The sequence below is a fragment of the Oryzias latipes genome, chromosome 2 (genome assembly GCF_053564925.1).
Source record: "Oryzias latipes strain Hd-rR chromosome 2, Olatipes_Hd-rR_3.1".
Lineage (NCBI taxonomy): Eukaryota > Metazoa > Chordata > Actinopteri > Beloniformes > Adrianichthyidae > Oryzias > Oryzias latipes.
This window is the reverse complement of record NC_136238.1, coordinates 27,567,834-27,588,164: the sequence shown is the minus strand read 5'-3', so window position 1 is coordinate 27,588,164 and position 20,331 is coordinate 27,567,834. Positions and strand designations below refer to the sequence as shown.

The 20,331-nt window shown below is 41.6% G+C and overlaps 2 protein-coding genes and 1 long non-coding RNA gene across 5 annotated transcripts in view; 1 reads left to right on the top strand and 2 right to left on the bottom strand.

The window, feature by feature from the left end:
• The window catches only part of LOC144987221 (uncharacterized), a 223,153-nt gene that overhangs the window by 12,012 nt on the left and 190,810 nt on the right, over positions 1-20,331 (bottom strand). Inside the window, exons 1-2 of one of the 3 annotated variants that reach the window (XM_078936359.1) lie at positions 5,322-5,995; positions 4,604-4,990 (exon numbers count right to left, since the gene is read on the bottom strand). The exons of the other annotated variants lie outside the window; for them this stretch is intronic. Of the exons in view, the coding sequence (XP_078792485.1) occupies positions 4,604-4,990; positions 5,322-5,493 (559 nt within the window). The 5' untranslated portion in view covers positions 5,494-5,995. Of the gene's footprint in view, positions 1-4,603; positions 4,991-5,321; positions 5,996-20,331 lie in introns of those variants that run through there. 3 annotated transcript variants of the gene reach the window in all.
• Positions 1-20,331, top strand: part of LOC144986855 (uncharacterized) — a 265,622-nt gene that overhangs the window by 93,763 nt on the left and 151,528 nt on the right. The gene's annotated exons all lie outside the window — the stretch shown is intronic.
• On the bottom strand, positions 9,282-10,647 carry LOC144988482 (uncharacterized). Its single transcript, XR_013652413.1, has 3 exons — positions 9,943-10,647; positions 9,717-9,813; positions 9,282-9,540 (listed from the first exon to the last, which is right to left on the bottom strand). It is a non-coding gene; the product is annotated as an uncharacterized LOC144988482 (long non-coding RNA).

Sequence of the window (20,331 nt, the reverse complement as noted above, 5' to 3'; positions counted from 1 at the left end):
GCGGCTATATACATAGGTATGTCAGCTCGGTAATATACGAAATGATCTTCTAAACGTACTTTTATTAATATTACGGTTATTATGAAGCGCCTGTTGGCTCATCATTTTAAGTGTAATCTGTGAGGTCAGTGCTTCTTCTGTTGAAGAACGGAGCCAGAAAGAAGCTCGTATTAGCAGTGTGCTAACACGGGCTAACAACATTAGCATGAACATAAAATTTATCCATGCGGGAAACGCTGCAATCTGCATCCTGGCTGTCCGTACATATGTGGGAATAACATCAGCCTTTATTTTGTCGGGACACGACTGGAAACACAAATGCCACAGGGGTTGCAAGCCAGTAACTTCTGTGCCGGTCCCAAGCCCGGATAAATAGAGAGGGTTGCGTCAGGAAGGGCATCCGGCGTAAAAATTGCCAAAATAACCATGCGAATCATCCACAACACTTTAGACATACCGGATCGGTCGAGGCCCGGGTTAACAACGACCGCCACCGATGCTGTTAACCTACAGGGTGTCGGTGGAAATTTGACTACTGTTGGTGGAAGAAAGAGGGGAGGCAGAAGGGTCCGTGGCCAGAGAGAGAAGGGAAAAGGCAGGAACATAGGTTTGAGAATAGGGACTCTTAACGTTGGCACAATGACAGGGAAAGGCAGAGAGCTGGCAGACATGATGGAGAGAAGGAAGGTAGATGTACTGTGTGTGCAGGAGACAAGGTGGAAGGGCAGCAAGGCACGTAGTATTGGAGGAGGATACAAACTTTTCTATCATGGTGTTGATAGGAAGAGAAACGGGGTAGGAGTGATTCTGAAGGGGGAGTTTGTAAACAGTGTTCTAGAGGTGAAAAGAGTCTCAGATAGGATGATGAGCCTAAAGTTAGAAATTGAAGGGGTGATGGTGAATGTAGTCAGTGGGTATGCGCCACAGGTTGGCTGTGAGTTAGAAGTGAAGGAGAGATTCTGGAGTGAGTTGGATGAGGTCATAGAGAGTATCCCCAGAGGAGAGAGAGTTGTTATTGGAGCAGACTTTAATGGGCATGTTGGTGAGGGCAACAGAGGTGATGAGGAGGTGATGGGCAGGTTTGGTGTGAAGGAAAGGAATCTGGAGGGACAGATGGTGGTGGACTTTGCGAAGAGGATGGAAATGGCTGTAGTCAACACTTACTTCCAGAAGAGAGAGGAACATAGAGTGACATACAGAAGTGGAGGTAGGAGTACTCAGGTGGACTACATCCTGTGTAGACGAGGTCATTTGAGAGAGGTTAATGACTGCAAAGTGGTGGTAGGAGAGAGTGTAGCCAGACAGCACCGCATGGTGGTGTGTAAGATGACTCTGGAGGTCAGGAAGAAGAAGAGAGGGAAAACAGAAAAGAAGACCAAGTGGTGGAAGCTACAGAATGAAGAAACTTGTGAGGAATTTAGGCAGAAGTTGAGGCAGGTCCTGGGTGGTCAGGATGAGCTTCCAGATGACTGGGAAACTACAGCAGAGATTATCAGGGAAACAGGTAGGAAGGTGCTAGGTGTGTCATCTGGAAAGAGGAAAGACGGTAAAGAGACTTGGTGGTGGAATGAGGAAGTACAGGACTGCGTCCAGAGGAAGAGGTTGGCTAAAAGGAAGTGGGATGTAGAAAGGACTGAGGAAGGTAGACAGGAGTACAATGAAGCGCAGCGTAGAGTGAAGAGAGAGGTGGCAAAGGCCAAACAGAAAGCTTACGATGAGCTATATGACAGGCTAGACACAAAGGAAGGAGAGAAGGACTTGTACAGGCTAGCCAGACAGAGAGACAGAGATGGGAAGGACGCGCAACAGATAAGGGTGATTAAGGACAGATATGGAAAGGTGCTAACAACCCAAGAGAGTGTACAGAAAAGATGGAAGGAGTATTTTGAGGAGCTGATGAACGTGGAAAATGACAGGGAAAGAAGGGAGGAAGATGTGGTTGTTGTGGAGCAGGAAGTAGCAGAGATTGGAAAGGATGAGGTTAGGAAGGCTCTGAAAAGGATGAAGGGCGGAAAGGCCGTTGGTCCTGATGACGTACCTGTGGAGGTATGGAAGTGCTTAGGAGAGACAGCAGTGGAATTTCTAACGAGGTTGTTCAATAGGATTTTAGAGAGTGAGAAGATGCCTGAGGAATGGAGGAGAAGCGTTCTGGTCCCAATCTTTAAGAACAAGGGTGACACGCAGAACTGCAGCAACTATAGAGGAATAAAGTTGATGAGCCACACAATGAAGCTGTGGGAAAGAGTAGTGGAAGCCAGGCTTAGGAAGAAGGTGGAGATTTGTGAGCAGCAGTATGGTTTCATGCCCCGTAAGAGCACCACTGATGCCATTTTTGCTTTGAGAATGTTGATGGAAAAGTACAGAGAAGGTCAGAAGGAGCTGCATTGTGTGTTCGTAGATTTAGAGAAGGCGTATGACAGGGTGCCGAGGGAGGAGCTGTGGTACTGTATGAGGTCGTCTGGAGTGGCAGAGAAGTATGTCAGAGTAGTTCAGGACATGTATGAGAGAAGTATGACGGTGGTGAGATGTGCTGTAGGTCAGACAGAGGAGTTCAAGGTGGAGGTGGGACTACACCAAGGATCAGCTTTGAGTCCTTTTTTGTTTGCTATGCTGATGGACAGGCTGACAGACGAGGTAAGACAGGAATCTCCCTGGACAATGATGTTTGCGGATGACATTGTAATTTGCAGTGAGAGTAGAGAGCAGGTGGAGGAACAGCTAGAGAGGTGGAGGTTTGCTCTGGAAAGAAGAGGCATGAAGGTCAGTCGTAGTAAGACAGAATACATGTGTCTGAACGAGAGGGATCAAGGTAGAAGCGTTAGGTTACAGGGGGCTGAGGTGAAGAAGGTGCAGGAGTTTAAGTACTTGGGGTCAACAGTTCAGTGTGATGGGGATTGTGGAAAAGAGGTGAAGAGGCGAGTGCAGGCAGGTTGGAGCGGTTGGAGGAAAGTGTCAGGAGTGTTGTGTGACAGAAGAGTGCCAGCAAGACTCAAAGGAAAGGTGTACAAGACAGTGGTGAGACCAGCTCTGCTCTATGGGTTAGAGACGGTAGCAGTGAGACAGAGACAAGAGGCTGAGATGGAGGTAGCGGAGATGAAGATGTTGAGGTTCTCCTTAGGAGTGACCAGGTTAGACAGGATAAGGAACGAGTACATCAGAGGGACGGCTCATGTTGCCTGTGTTAGCGACAAAGTCAGAGAAGCCAGACTGAGATGGTTTGGACATGTTCAGAGGAGGGATAGTGGATATATTGGTAGAAGGATGTTGGAGATGGAGCTGCCTGGCAGGAGGGCAAGAGGACGGCCAAAGAGGAGATACATGGATGTCTTAACAGAGGACATGAAGTTGGCTAATGTTAGGGTAGAAGATGTCCATGATAGAGTGAGGTGGAAAAGGATGATTCGCTGTGGCGACCCCTGATGGGAAAAGCCGAAAGAGAAAGAAGAAGACGACTGGAAACACAAATCCACGTGATTGTATGAACCGTTTCTAAGGACTGAGCAGCCTTTCTGCTTTGAAGCTTACACCGCCCCACAGCCGCTGTGTGTGTGCTGGTGCTCTGCTCTCTGCCCGGACAAACATTTTAAATCCGGCAGCTCGTTCACGTAGAGCTGCAGGGCGGGTCACAGTCCTACGTTTCCCACACGTAACGAAGCATCCCCCCCCCCCCCTTCCCCTCAAACACACAATGGTAAGTCCGTCTGCTCTGCTAGAGACACGGTCGCTCGCTCCACCGGTCCACCTGGCTAATCAAGTGCAGAAGCGGACTACTTCTTTTCTATTTTTTTTATTTTCCTTTTTTTAAAGTCACGTCCCTCAGTTAATACTGGATCATCGCGGATGTGTCATTATTTGGGAAATAAAATAAATAGAGTAATAAAGTAAAAAAACAAATAATATTTATATAATAACAAAAAATTACCCCCCCCCCGCCGGTGACGATACCATCATCCATTCCGATGGTTGACTGCAAACATCGTCAACTGCCAATTTAAGGGACATCGTCCAACCCTAGTGTGTGTGTGAAAAAATGAAAAAAAACTGAAAAAGGGGGGAGGTGATGAAGGTTAATACTAGTTAGTACTAGCCAAACTATAACAAATGCACCTGAAAGTGAGAAACAATTGTGGATTAAATGTTTAATGTCACAAGGACAATAAATTGGAAGAAGTCAATAAACAGTTAATTGAGTGGGTGGCTCGGTTGGTAAGGTGAGAGGCTACCATGCAGCAATCCAGGGTTCAATTCCCAGAGGGGAATAAACAATGGTACTGGGTCAATTACCATATCAATGGCAAGCAATGAACATCACCCAGTGGAGCCCAAGGAGCAAGGCCCTTAACGCTACTGCCTCCCCCAGCATGGTTAGGCTGCGGCTCACCGCTCCCCCAGGGGATGGTCAAATGCGGAGAAAGATTTCCCCATTGTGGGATCAATAAAGTATCAATTATTAATTATTATTATTAATAACAATAAAATTATATATACAACTGAAATTTCTTAGGCTCACAACTGAAGCTCAGTAGTCGCATTTGTCTGGTACATACCGATAAACAGATGAATATACCGATAGTGTGGAGATGAAGATCAGAGTCACACTGACCTGCTGACATGTGAGAGCTGTCCACACTTTGGACATGACTTCTGTCCCTCCTCTTCTTCTGATCTCTGTTCTGTGGGTCTGTCTCTTCATCTGTAGTTGATGTTGATTCTTCATGTTGGTTTCCTTCTTCATCCTGACTATCAGTTACATTAAAGCTCTGCTGATTGTTTAGAACTGCTTCACTGTTCTCATCTTCCTCATAAGTAGGAATCTCCATCAAGGTATCAGTCTCCTGCTTCAGATCAAACTGATCTTCATCCTGATTGATGAAGAGTTCCCCTGGCTCCTCTTTAATCTGCAGAGGTTCTGGTTCCTCCTGTTCCACTCTGAAGTTCCTCTGCTGGTCGCAGAGATCGTCCTCTTCAGTCATCCAATGCTGGGGGAGGACTGCAGGGACACAAACACAACAAGGAGCCTTTTATATGTTTCAAGGACTTTTTTTTTTTTTTTCAAGCATCAATAAACTTTGTGATCATTGGAGAAAATGTCTGAGGAGTCTGGAAGACCAGAAGAGACTGATGGATATATTTATGCAGAGGTGGTTATTAACGCGTTACATTTACTTAAGTTAGTAACTTTTTGGTGAATTGTACTAGTGAGAGTAAGACCATAATTTTATTTGTTTAGCACAGTTCGAACACAAAGCAGAAAAAAAGAAGAAAAAAGAAAAGCATGAAGCTCAAAGGGCTTCTCTGTTTCTTTGATGAAGGTGACATACCTATGTGGTGTAGCTGCAGCTGTGGTTTCCAGATGACATCCAGCAGTCTGCGCTGACGACAGAGCTCCTGCTCGTACTGGACGATGGTTCCTTCACAGAGTCTGCAGATTTCTTCAGCAGCAGCAGCTAGTCGCTCGCTGATCAACTCTCTCAGAGACTGAAGGGAAGACATGGTTCCTGCTCCGATCTTCAGCTCCAACTCCCACAAACACCGCCGTCCTCTTCACTGCAGCTCCTTCATCTGCTAGTCTCACAATCACAGCAATCCACGTTGTCTTTCCGTTCAACACTTCTTCACTCATTTACGACACTTTGGAAAATGCTGAGAGTTCCCACACGAACCACGTATCGTCCTTTCTGTCCAAAAACCTCACAAACGTCCCAACAAAACACCACCGTCCTGTCAACACAACCTAACGCTGCTAGCCTGCTAACAAGCTAACGCTGCTAGCGCATCGTGCTGTTTACTTCCTGGTCACGTGACTAGACTTTATTTAAAAAGAAGAAATGTATGAACTGCGTAACTGAACCTCGATATGGTTCAAAAAGCCTCCAATATTTTTTCAACAGTTTTAATTCAGGATATAATAAAGAAAAAAAATCAAAACAGAAAAAAATGTAACGAAGAAAGAGATGTCAGTTGTTGAGAGTTGTTGTGACGTCATCACGCGGTGTCTCGTTCCTTTTTTAAAGGGAAAAACATTTTTTTTTTTTTTTAATTGAAAAAAACAATTGAGGTTAACAGTTTGAGACAATTGTATACAATTATGCAAAGTATAAAAACATCGAAAAAAGGTACTGGACATGTACAAACAACCAATGCAGAATAAAACAATATAATTTTTTTACCAATAATACAGAAAAATAAAATAAAAACAAATACAAGACAATAAAATAAAAAATAAATAAAAAGTAAATAAAAAAAGGGGTTTACATAGACATTGTAATGATTGTTAGCCAAGGGGGCTATCAAGAAGCTGCAATTTACATATGATACTTTGAAGTTCTATAGCAAGTTTGTTTTCCATGAAGTTTACAGATGAAAAAAAAGAGCAGAATTCTTTATGAAACGTAGAAAAAAATGGTTTGATTTTAAGGAAACGACATTTATGTATATAGAATTTACCCAAAATAATTACAACATTCAGAATAAGTTCTGTGTTCTTGTTTTCTAAAATAAACCCAAAAATGATATCCTTAATAGAAAAGTCTGCTAAAAGGGGAATCTTGGGGAAAAGCCAATAATGTAAACTATTCCAAAAGACATCAGAATAAAAACATTCAAAGAAAAGATGCTCAGTTGTTTTAATCTCCACATGACAAAAAGAACAACAGTTTTCAGGGATTCAGAACCGTTATCTTAATAATTCCTTGGAAGGGTAAATACCTGAAAAGGTTTTAAAGTGGACTTCCTTGGCTTTAGGAGGAATGGGGAGTTTAAAATATTTAGTTCGTATTTGTCTCTTTTTTGAATTATTAAAATATTGGGTTATATAATTTGGATTTGAGATGTAGGGAAAGGACGTTTCATTAAAATATTCTCTGATTTGATGGTTTGGCAGTTTGGCAGTTGCTATTTTGTGTCCATTTATCAGAAGCTTGGGGACAGTAGGACTTCTGTAGATGTCATTATGAAACAGATCAGAAACTGAGCTCACAACATTTTGAGGAATGGCCTTAATAATTTTTTCAAAATCTTTTCTATTTGTTAGTGAACCATATTTAGCTGTGAAATCATCAAAAGACATGAGAGTGGCATTGTCATTAAGAAGATGCATTAAAGACCAAATTCCATTTTCAAACCATGTTGGAACAAAGAGGGATTTGTTTCTGATAGTGATGTATCTGCAGTTCCATAGGGGAGTGTTGTGTGGACTGTAATTGTGTTTATAAATGAGCTTCCAATACATGAGAACTTGCTGATGAAAAGACGAGAGTTGGATGGGAAGTTTCTTATTGTCAAAATCACAACTGAGTAAAAATTGGATCCCTCCTAGGCTGGAAAATATTTTATTAGGAACAATGAACCAAATACTATTTTGATTCCTAATAAATGATTTTAACCTGTTTATTTTTAAGGTGCCATTAAGGCTGTTAAAGTCTATGGCTTGAAGACCTCCATCTTCATATTTTTTAGTCAGCGTACCTTGTTTAACATAGTGTGTTTTCCTTTTCCATATGAAGTTAAAATTGACTTGATTAATAGATTTGATGGCTTGTTTAGGGACACCTATAGAATAGGTGGGATATATGAATCTGGATATGCTTTCAATTTTGGTGAGGAGAATCCTACCAAAAATAGAAAGATCTCTCTGTGCCCAGTTATTCAGCAGAGACGAACATTTCTCTAATTTGTCCCAAACATTCAGTTTTTCCAAGTCTGTTTTGTTTTTAGTTATATGCATTCCGAGGTATTTAACTGTGGATTTAATAGGGATATTATAAGCATTCAATAATGTACATGGTTTAATGGGTAAGATCTCACACTTGTTTAGGTTCAATTTGAGGCCTGAAGCTTTTGAAAAGAAGTCAATAGTTTTAAGAATCTTGGGGATGTCATGAAGATTATTAAGGAAAATTGTTGTATCGTCGGCTAGTTGGCTTATTGAAAATTCAGCATTTGCAACTGACAGCTTACCAAAGTCAGTATTTTTGATGAGCAAAGACAACATTTCTGCTGCTGCAATAAAAAGAAGGGGTGAAATGGGGCAACCTTGTTTTATACCTTTGTTGTGTTAAATCTGTGAGACGTTCCCTGAGGTAAACAAACAGAACTACTGGTTTCATAATAAAAAGTTTTAACTGTATTAATAAATTTGTTACCAAAACCAAAGAATTGCAGAGTTTGAAACATGAAATTATGCTCAATCATATCAAAGGCCTTGTAAAAATCTAAAAATAAAATAAAACCGTCTGTATCTATGAGATGTTCATAGTCAATCATATCCAGAACAAGGCGTAAGTTATTATGAATTGAGCGACCTTTAATAAAACCGGACTGCGTTTCAGAGATTATTTGGGTTATGTCTGACTTGAATCTGTTTGAAAATATATGCGTTAGAAGCTTATAGTCAGTATTCAAAAGAGTTATAGGCCTTAAATGATCTAGAAATGTTGGGTCTTTACCCGGCTTGGGAATAAGGGTGATTACACCCTGTTTCATTGTATGTGTTAGAGACCCATTTTGAATAATTTCTTTAAACATTTCAAAAATTAAATCTTTGATATGCTCCCAAAAGAATTTATAAAAGTTACTGGTCAGTACATCACATCCTGGAGCTTTATCCTTGGACAGACAGCTTAAAGCCTTCTCTAATTCCTGCAAAGTTATTTCTGAATCACAAGAATTTCTAAAATTGTCATCAATCTTAGGAATGAAATCTTTAATTGTCTGGAAAAAAGTATTATTGTGGGATTCGGAATAAGATGACGAATACAAATTACTATAAAATGAACTTATTTCTTTAGAGATCTTTTGAGGATCAGAGCATAATTGATTATTAATATGAAGTTTCTTTATAGCATTCTTCTCTTGCCTCTTCTTTTCTAGATTACAGAAATAAGAAGTACTCTTTTCACCAAGCTCCACCCATTTTGCTCGGGATCTGATGAAGGCTCCTTTCGCTTTTTTAATATAAATATCGTCAAGAGAACACTGTAAAATGCTTCTGCGTTGTTTATCATCCTCGTTGAAAACAGGCTTGGAACAAATCTGATTTAACTCAGTCAAAATTTCAGTTTCTTTTTGCTTATAATGTTTTGCAATTAATTTGCTATGTTTAATGGCAGTTTGACGTACTTTGAATTTAAAGAATTCCCACTTATCAGTGTAAGATTTTAGGGTTGAATCACTATTTATTGTTTCTAATAATTCAATAACAGCATTACAAAAAGTTTCATTAGTGAGAAGTGAAGAATTAAATTTCCAAAAATAGAACATGTATGCGTAACAACAACTGATTAATCACAACACAAATAACATCAAACATTTACAATAAAAATAACATTACAGATCATTAACAGTAAGGCAGAAGGCTGAACTGATTGTTAAAGACAAGATAAGTGTAATTTAAGGTATGCATTCATGCATTTGCCATAATATATATCCAAGTTCTCTTTCATTCCATCTCAGAAACCCCAAACACAGACATGAGAGGTTGGGGCTGCACCTGGCATAATCTGCTTCCAGATGTCATCAGATATGGATCTGGCTGTGGTCCTACACAAGAGAAACACAAGATTATTGGTCACACACAAAAGTTAGACATAAGTGCATAACTACATTTAAATTTAATTCATTATATCTGCTGTAACCATAATTTGGTTAGTCATACCATCAAAAAAAAAAAAAACTTAACTTGCTGTCACAAACCAACAAAAAGTTAAATTATTCACCTGTATATGCCTTGTACAGTGTGGACCTCTGACCATCCCTGCCAACTGTTTTGGGCTTTTGCACCACCAGCTCACTAACCGGTTCAGGATGGATTCCCTTATAAGTAAAAGGCAGAAAGCAATTACAGTCTGTAGTCACTACTGGGGGTGTTTTTATAATAATTTAGAGTTCTTATGGATACACATCCGTTCTTAAATCCTAATGACAATTTGATCACAAACCCACCTGTGCTCTTGGTCTGTGCCATCTTTGCAAGCCACTCCTGCAGGCCGGGGGGGTGGAGCAGCCTGCAGACCCAGCTGTGAATAATGTGCGGTCTGGAACAGGATGGTAAAAGGATGTCATTGCAGAATCCTTTAGCAGGAGCACAACTGCAGGAGAAAGCTTTCAGGTTGGCACATTCTGCATCCAGTGATATCTAGACACAATAAATTAAATAGGTTGAAATTAAGACATACTTATGTTGCTACATCAATGTAAAATGAAACTATAACTGTCAGTAGGGTGACCAGATTTGAGATAGTAAAAAAGAGGGGTGAAGTGAGTTTGTGAGATATTTAAACGAGAGTTTGGTGTTCAGAGCTGCGTACATAGAGCAAATATGATTACATTTTAACTATGTTCAATGTTATTTTATTATATAAGTATCAAAAAAGAGGACATGTCCAGGAAAAGAGGACGTGTGGTTACCCTAGTTTCAGAAAAATAATACTAGTAAGTGAAGAAAGTGCCGCAACCGCAGCAACAAAAAACCGCGGTCAAGTGAGCCGACATCTGCGGAAGTGCGGTCTCGCTAGCCGTCACTGACTTTTAGAATGCGCGTTTACATCATAGTTTACGGTACACACGCCCAGCGAGCTGGAAAGACGGCATAAAGCGCTGATATCACCCATGTCACTGTTATACCCATTATAGAAATGACATGTACTGTACTCTGAAATAAATGAGAGTTATTGCATGCCCTGTATCGTTATTTGATGTACAAATGTATTCATTTGGATTGCATGTCTGTTCATTCCATAATAAACTACCAGAAATAACGTTTTTTGTCTGAAATATAATCAATCAGACAGATTCTAAAAGTGAGATTTAACACCGACAAGAGTGTTTTGTGGGTTGTTGAGCATGACATGGAATGGAATCAAGCAGAAATGAAGAAACTCCAAGTAAAATCACATCTGGTCCTGTCAACTCTTTCTAAAGTTGCTTCATTTAAGGTGACGCAAAACTTTCACTGGATTATTGTTGGTAATGATGTTCACTAATATCACAGCAAGTTTGATGAAAAATGACTGGAGAATATTAGAGATATTAAAGTTATAGAACAATTTGGGTCTCCTCATTTACAGACACTGTGTAATATGTAAACCTTAAAAAATGCTACTTCTTTCAAAGGTGACGCAAAACTTTCACTGGATTATTGTTGGGAATAATGTTCACTAACATCACAGCAAGTTTGAAGAAATTTGACTGTAGAAAAGTAAAGATATTGACATTATAGTACACCTAAGCATCCTGCCTTGACAGTTAAAGTAAAACATTTGAACCATCCAAAATACCACTTTTTTCAAAGGTGACGCAAAAATTTCACTGGATTATGGTTGATAATGATGTTCATGATCATCACAGCAAGTTTGAAGAAGACTGCAGAATATTAGAGAAATTAAAGTTATAGTTCTCCTAAGCATCCTGTCTTTATAGTTAAATTAAAACATTTGAACCATCCAAAATACTCCTTCATCAAAGGTGACGCCAAAATTTCACTGGATTATGGTTGATAATGTTGTTCACTAACATCACAACAAACACGCATCCGGGCACCTTAGCATTTCTTATTTACAGCTTCACTAAATTTTGGGGCGTTATGTATATCTCTTGCCTTTTCACTTAAACATACACACAACATATTCACTGCGATGTGTTATGCCTTATATTACAAATTAATAACACCAGGATTTACAGTTGACGTAAACAAAGAGTTACCGGTGATGCGGCTATGGCTAAAGCTAGCTGAAGCTTACCTTGGTAATGGTGGATAAACTCTTCGTGGACGAATTTATATCCCTTGTCCAATTTGTTTCCTTTAGTGGACGAATGCATCTTCACACTCTTCATCACATCGGTGCTGGTGAACTTCGGAACACAACTCAGGCTCTTCGAAAACCCTCTAGGCTCTGCCATTCCTCCGCCAGCGAAGCACAAACCGGAACTAGGTTTACACGTTGATGACGTATTTCCGCTTTTTGCGAAAAATGTCTATGTTCAGATTTGACAACAAAATGCATCAGAGACTAACTAAACCTGATTACATTGTTTATTGTATTTCTAAACTTCACTAATGAATAAAGAAATTTCTTAAGTAAACAAAGAAACAAAAATGTAAAAAAGAAAATTTCAAGCAAAAACATCTTAAAAAACTGTTTCTAAAGAGAATAATTACAACTATAAATAAACATTAAACTCTATAGTTCATAACAAAGACAAGCAATAATTTTGAAATTATTATTACAGTAAAAAACAATAGAGAAATTTACTTAATTTAATTAAAATTAAATTAACAAATTTATGAAGTATATAACTGAGATGTAACATAATAAAATAAAAGTTAAAATATTAAAGATCTTTGGAATGCAAAGATTTTTCACCGACAATCTGCAAAGATTTTAATGCTGTTTCTTGTTTCTGTGTCTTCTTCAAAGATTTTTTCAATAAAAAACTGGGAAAGTTTTAAATAAATTCACAGATTTTTTCAGAAAAAAAAACACTTAACATTTTAATTGACAGTACAGACCAAAAGTTTGGACACACCTTCTCATTCAAAGAGTTTTCTTTATTTTCACGACTATGAAAATTGTAGATTCACACTGAAGGCATCAAAACTATGAATGAACACATGTGGAATTATATACATAACAAAAAAGTGTGAAACAACTGAGAATATGTCATATTGTAGGTTCTTCATAGTCCCCACCTTTTGTTTTGATTACTGCTTTGCACACATTTGACATTCTCTGGATGAGCTTCAAAAATGTTGAGAAATGCAGAAATGTGTGCTGCAGATGCCATGTTTGCCACTAGAGGGCAGCACAGCAGCTTCAGTCTTTGTCATTGTTGCTGTGTGAGCCTGAAGGAGCTTCAAAGTGAGCTGCAGCTTGGTTCAGACAAACCTCCACATTCACACACAGATGTGATCCTGAAGAAGTCTGAACAGAACATTTCAGGAGAACTCTTCAGTCCAGAACATGAGCCTGCATTGTTCCTGAAACTGGGATCAGAGTTCTGCTCTCTGCTCCAACAGAACCACCTTCATGAGCTCCTGGTTTCTTCTGGATCCTCCAACATTCAGACGCTCTCTGACTGAGTTCATGTCTGCACAGAAACCTTCAGGATTCTCTTCTTCCACACGTCTTTCACTCTGAAACTCTCTTCTGAATGTGGATCATCTCAGTCAGACGTTCAGCAGCATCAGAGCCGTGCATGTGCTCCTCCTCATGAGTCCTGAAGCTGCACCGTCAGCTGCAGAGCTTCAGAGCTGCTTCCTTCTCAGACTTTCCACTTTCTTTGGCTCTCTGGCTCTGATGCTGCTGCTGCTGCAGAAAAACCAGCAGCTGCAGAAAAACTCTGCAGAGACTCACAGAGAGAGGATGGAGGCAGCAGATGAAGCTGCTGCAGACTGACAGCTGATGGAACTGAAGCACTTTCTACATTCTAGTTCCAAATGTTCTACAGAATCCATCAGAGGTTGAAAGTCTTCCTCAGTACTCGAGTACTTTAGTTCAGCAGCTCCTCTTTTCCTCTAAGGTGAAGCTTCATGTGGACGACTTCTTCTTCTCTCCTCTTTTCTGGAGCTTGGGCTCCATGCAGTCTGATCAGCTCTGATTTGGGCTTCAGTTGATGTTTGTGATCAGGAACTCTGGATTCTTCTTAGAAGGAGACGTTCTGCCTCTTTAGCAGAGAGCAGAACGTTGATCTGATCTGTTGGAAGCCACTCCATCCTGAAGCTGCACTGCTGAGTTCCTGTCCACCAGGGGGCAGTGTTACGCCTTTGCCTGCCTTATTATTCTGCTCATCTGTCAGGTTGGGACTTCCAACACACAAACATTTGTCTTTCATTGTCTCCATTTTTCCCTCCTTTTCTTGGCTTCCAGCTCACCAGGCATGACCTAGACGGCGCCCTCATGTGGACGGATGAACACATGACAGAGGGGAAGGACAGAGCTGCACAGCAGGGACGAGCAGAGACCTTTGGGTCACGTGGAGGAACAATAAAAACAGTAGAAACTCCAATAAAACCAGTAGAACCAGACTGGAAAAGCTCAAAAAGTTCAGAAAACCTCTTGAAAAATGCAAAACTATATGAACTCTGAAGACTATTGACAAATAAATGGTAATTAAAAACCTTTCTGGATCAGAACCAACAGAAATAACAGGTTGATGCTGGTCAGACGTGCACACACAGGACCCTAGGGGGGTTTGAACACCTGCCCTTTCTGCCTCCTATTCAAAAGTGTCCTCTTTGTTATGAATGAACATGAATACATTTCTGTTCAGCTGCGTCCACACTGACCGCCTCTCTTTCACCGTGTGGATAATTCTCTGCTCGCCGTCTGTCCACAAATGTGTTCCTGAGCTGGACGCCGCCTGTGGGCGGAGCTTCCAGCTAATGTTTTCAGCCTGATGGCGACACGGAGCGGTGTCTGTGTTTCTGTCATTTCCACTGCATGAAGACACGGATGATGCTGAGAGGTCAGGTTTCTGGATGATGAAGAGTTCTCCAGAATCATGGGGAATCACGTCTCCATGTCTGGATCCTTCAGATTCTCTCCGTTCAGTGATCTTCTCTCCTGATGAGTCTGAAAGACGGACGCTTCCGCCGTCTTTCCGTCTCTCTGAGCGACTTTGAAGGCTTGCTGTCCCATGTTAACCCCAGAGGAAAACTACAAACCAGAATCAAAGCAGGGACCTTTTTCTGATGGTCTCCATGGAAACCAGAAAGCTAAAGTTCAGGAGATGATCAGGCTGTCTTTCCATCAGCAGCAGCTCTCTGTCTGGCCGCCAGCTCTCCTCCTGGAGCCGCATAGCCAGATCAATGCTCCAGCTCCATGGGCCCTGCAGCAGACTGAAGGGTGAAGCCGCCTTTGGCCAACAGCAGGCAGGACGCTTCCTGAAACCCCGCTGCCCCCAAAGGGAACCAGCAGGTGAAGAGAATGAATGGAAGTTCAGGAGAACCATGGATCCATTCACTAGATTGATGTGTTTTCTACCCGCTGTCACTCAAACCGTCACGCTGCTGCCAGACCTTCATGCTGCCAGACCTTCATGCTGCCAGACCTTCATGCTGCCAGACCTTCATGCTGCCAGACCTTCATGCTGCCAGACCTTCATGCCGCCCACCACTCAAATGGCGCCGCAGGACCTCAGATGGCGTCTGTAATATTGACTTACCATTGAAAGTCGCCACACCCACCACTCAAATGGCGCCGCAGGACCTCAGATGGCGTCTGTACCATTGACTTAACATTGAAAGTGGCCACGCCCACCGCTCAAATGGCGCCGCAGGACCTCAGATGGCGTCTGTCCCATTGACTTTACATTGAAAGAGGCCACGCCCCCCGCGTGAATCCCGTTGGGTGTGAAGCAGCTTTCCAGATGAATCCAAAAGTGTCTCCAACCCCCCAGTTTGGTATCAAAGCATTTTCTTCTGAGCTGCAGCTCGTGTCTTTGCAGCTCCGCTCGGACTCAGAGCCTCCAGACGTTCAGGTTTCAGAAAAACGCTCTAAATGAGTCCAGGAGTCACTTTGGACTTTAGCCAGACGTCTGAATTCAACACAGAGCAGATCCTGCAGGGACAGGAAGCTGCTACTGCATACAAAATCAAACAGCAGGGGATTTTCAAAATAAAAGAACAGTATTTGTGGTGAGGTCACAGCTTCCTCATTCCGGGTCTGACACTAAATGTTTCTGTTGAACAGAATGTTTTCTGATTGGTTTAGCCTTCTTTCCACTCTGGATCCTTCAGGTTCTCCATCTTTCTGGATCCAAATCCTTCCAGTCACAACAACTTCCTGTGTTTAGAGGATCAGATGCAGAAGAGAATCCAACATAGAACCGGAGTCACACTGGATCCAGCTGTCAGGAAGGGGAGGAGCCAAAATGCAGAAACTGGACTCAGAGGCAGAAACGTCAAGATTTGATCAATAAACAGAAACAGGAGAAAATCCATGGAGAAACCAAAAACTGATGATCTGACAATGTAGAGCTGAAAACAGAGACTTCTACTGACTGAAGACAACAGAGATGAAGACATGTGGATGATTGACAGGAACCTGGAGTGACTGACAGACAGAACACCACCAGAACCACTGAAGAACGGACCTGCAGAATCCTCACAGCAACAGCAGGAGAAGATTCACTCTCAGTCAAACTGTTGCATTCTGGGAATGAAAGCTGGAAGACAGGGCTGCTCAATCCTGGTCCTAGAGATCTACCACCCTGACTGTTTTCCAGATCTCCAAGCCCTGCTAGCTGCTGATTGGCTCAATCAGATGTCTCCAGATTGTGACTGGATGAACACACCTGGTCCAGGTGATCAGCAGGAAGGAGTGCAGGGAGAGCTGGAGAACAGGCAGGTGGTAGATCTCCAGGAGCAGGAAGGAGCAGCCCTGCTGTAGGACGTCTGTGTTTCCAACATCTGGATTCAACTGGATTCTTGTTGATTCTGCCTGCAGCACATTGTGCCAACATCAAGAGCCTCCAGTGTTTGATTCTTCCAAGTCTGGGATCAAGTGAACAAACTCATGTTGACTAGAGTTTGCTGACATCCAAATGACAATTGGATCACTTTCAGCTCCAGGGATCAGAAAGGAGTCGTTGTCTCCAGGTGACTTTATCTCTGGTCGTCTGCTTTCAAGGAGCAAAAAGTCTTTCCCACTTTGAGCCCCGCCCCTCTGGAATCCTGATCCTGATGCTGGTGGTCTCTCTGCAGCTGTTTCTGGATCCTGTGCCTTTAGCCTCCTTCGGCTCATGGTTCCTCTGTCAGGCTCTTCTCCTCAGAGGCCTGTCAGCACATTCAGATCAGCTCAGATCCATCCAGACCTCTGCAAGAGCAGACACCTGTGCGCGGTGGAGCAGTGGTTAGCGCTCTCAGTGAGAAGGTTCAAATCCCAGCTGTGACCTTTCTGTGTGGAGTTTGTCTGTTCATTCCACCCGTGTTTCCTCCCACACGCCAAAAACATGCTTCATACGTTGATGGTTCCTCTGAATGCCCCTAGGTGTGTGTGTGTGTGTGCGCGCGCGTGTGCGTGTGTGTGTGTGTGTGTGTGTGTGTGTGCTGTCACCTTCATCCAACAGAGGCAGCTCAGACTCAGAGGTTCAGAAAATGGATGGATGGAGGAATGTTAGTCTGCAACTGTTTGACTTTTTCATTCTGAAATAGTCTTCTTTAGGTCTAGTCAGAGAAATATGGGAGTTCTTTTCATCATATTTGCTGCTTCATTTGATTGACAGCCCCTGCTGAACACAATTGAAGTTTTTAAATTAGTTGAGAAAAATGATTGAAGTTTGAACAAAACTAAAAAAATGTTTCTGTGACTTTCAAATCTCTGTCAGAATAAAACACTAGAACTTTGGTTCAACAAGATCTTTTCATTTCATACAACAAAAGGCCACGTTAACACAACTAATCCAGTTTGTTGACTTGACTTCAATTTTGAAGGCCTCTGATGGAGAGGAGGCTGTCTCCCTATAAACACCTATAGACTTCTATAGAAATAGAGATACTGATGCATTATGGGAAGAAATCCATTTGGATTTGGATCTTATACTGCACCACAGTTGTTACAAATGTCAATGAAAAAAACTTAAAATGAGGCTTTGAACTTGCTGTTGACAGAATAGTCCATTACTGCAGGAGGATGGGGGGGGGGGGGGATAAAACCCTTTCAGTGTTTTTTATTTTTATTTACAGAGTTAAATAAAAATGGTCATTAAATTATTTCAGAATTACTTTATGGATTCAGCTCGAAGACTCCAAAGTGCTGGGGGCCCCAAGTCCCCCTCCCCCCCCTCATTGGTGGACAATTATAAACAGTCCACCAGGGGGCAGCACTCCTTCAATCCAGCCGCAGGAAACCTTGATGTTCTGCAGAATCTGCTGCCGTTCAGACACGCCCTGTTACTGAGGAACACAGACGGCCTTCAGGAATGTGGTTCTGCTGCAGAACATTCTTCCAGACTAAAGCAGAGAAAAAGTCCCACAGATCATCTGGAAGATCCACATTTTTTCTGCCAGAGCTGCTCTCAGGCTCAGACTCTTGTTCCAAACCGTCTGAATGTTAAAGTTTCTTTTAGCAGTAAAGAGGTCAGAGGTCAGAGCAGAGCTTTCAGTCAATGCTGTGATCAGAAAAGACAGAAAATTTCACAGAAAAACTTGGAATGTTCCATAAAATCTGAACAATGTTGATATCTGCAGATCAATTCCTGTTTCCTGTGATGCAACAACCTGACAGTTGATCTGACAGCAAAGGAATGGATAAGAAAGACGAACAGAAAACAGACTCAGGTGGTTGGAGTAAGATTAGCAGGTGGAGAAGTGAAACCCTTAAAGATCCTGATCCTTTGAGGAAAACAGAGATTTGGATGTTTGGAAAGATCAATGTGACTCTATTTCTGGACTTTTTCTAAATTCCCTGCATTGATCAAAGTGTCAAACTGCAGTGTTTTTCTGCTCCTCATATTTTTCTCACTGTTGGAATCTGTTTTTCCTAGAAGCTCTGACAGATCTGGAAAAACTACATTCTTTCAGTTTGATGTTTTCTTTGTGATCAAATCTCTGCCTCCAACGGCTTTTCTGACTTGTTCACATTCAGACTTCAGTCTGCTCAGTTTTTAGATTTTGCAGAGGAGAGTGATCATCAAAATCCTAAAATCATCTAAATCCGAAACAGAATCATAATTCCACTTCATTAAAGAAAGAAAAGCTTCTCAGCTTCACTGTCAGCCATTTTCCTGAGCTGCATGTGAACAAACTCTCTGTTCCTCTGAGTCTGACTGATGATCAGAAGGAGCTGTTTCCAGGAAATAGTCAGGCCCCTCCCTTCAGCTCCATCAGAGTTTCTGCTTCAGTGTCAGTAGATGACAGATGAGGGGAGTTCACGCACGTCTGGAAGCAGAAGGTCACATGACCTCACTTTTCTCAGTCACTGAGATCAACAACCTGTCAATCAGCTTGAAGCTCCGCCCCTCATCTAAGCTGCTGTCAGATGGTGTCAGGTTTCTTCTTGAACCAGGGGCCTGTTTCAGAAAGGAGGTTAAGTGTAAACTCTGAGTGCGTTAACCCTGAAATCAGGGAAACCCTGGGTTTTCCGTTTCAGAATGGGAGGTTTGTTAAACCAGAGAAAGCAGAGTAAGTCAAACCCGTTTCTGAAAGAGAGGTAACTTATACTCGGAGTCAGTGTCCATGATTACTTATGCTGTGAACCTAACCTGGTCGGGAGCAGGTTTTATTCTCTAAACTCAAGGTTTCTGCCGGTCCCCTCCCCTTTTTAAAGACGAAGCGGTATTTTTCGCTTTAACCTTCATTGCCCACATTTCCGTCACACAGAGACGGTCTAAGTGACAAGAATGGCTTGTCCTTTTTTGGAGGACCCAATAGACGAGGAGGCTGCATTAATTCATAGAGAATTATATTTACGTCGTACGAGGATTTTAAGACCTAGACTCGATTTTTTGTCATTTCCCCATATGTTTTTGTTTGAGTGTTACCGTTTTTCGTTGCAGTCAATTACATATATACAATGAAAACAACATTAGATATGTATTGCTATGTAGATGTTTCATGTGTCAAATATTGTCAACAAAGCCTACATCCATGACATGCTCACATTTGACCTGATTGAATTATGTTTTTATACTTCATTTTTAGCTGCTGCCATGTTCTCTTAATTCCTGCAGGATTGCATCTACATGAATTGTGTTTTTTGGAAACACAATTTGCTAGCACTGCTTACTTTCTTAATCCCATATAAACCTATACCACTTGATCAATACAAGGGTAGACAAAAGTTCACTTTTAAAAACACAATTGCATGTATTAATATTAAACTGACCAAAGTTTGCAAGAGGGGAAAGTTAACAAAAAAGTCCTCTAAACATTACCGACGTTAAATGCATTTTCCCCCAGATTGGTTCTGTACACTATGCAGCATTTCATGCATTTACACCAGGAAAAACACTTCAAAAGTACACATAAATATCGCCATTTTTTATTTCACTCCTTACGCTATTTAAAAAGTTATTACAGCCAATATTTTATAACAATGATTTAATTGCAAACTTAGGCATTAACTTGAGCAGCTATGTTTTCCCACGCTAACTGTCTCTGTTTTGCAGATGCAGCGGTGTTGCTTTTCTTCCGTAATATGTGCTCATATTCACTGTAACTCTGCAGCAGCACGTCAAGTTCAGCTGGCAAAAAATATGCAGACCTCTTTTTTTCCACGGTTGCCATGGTGACTCGTAATATCTGCGCTCCATTGATAATGGCTTCGTATAGTCGCGGTGCTCAGAAAACTCAGAGTTGTTAATCTCTCGATTGACCAACTCAGAGTTCAAGTT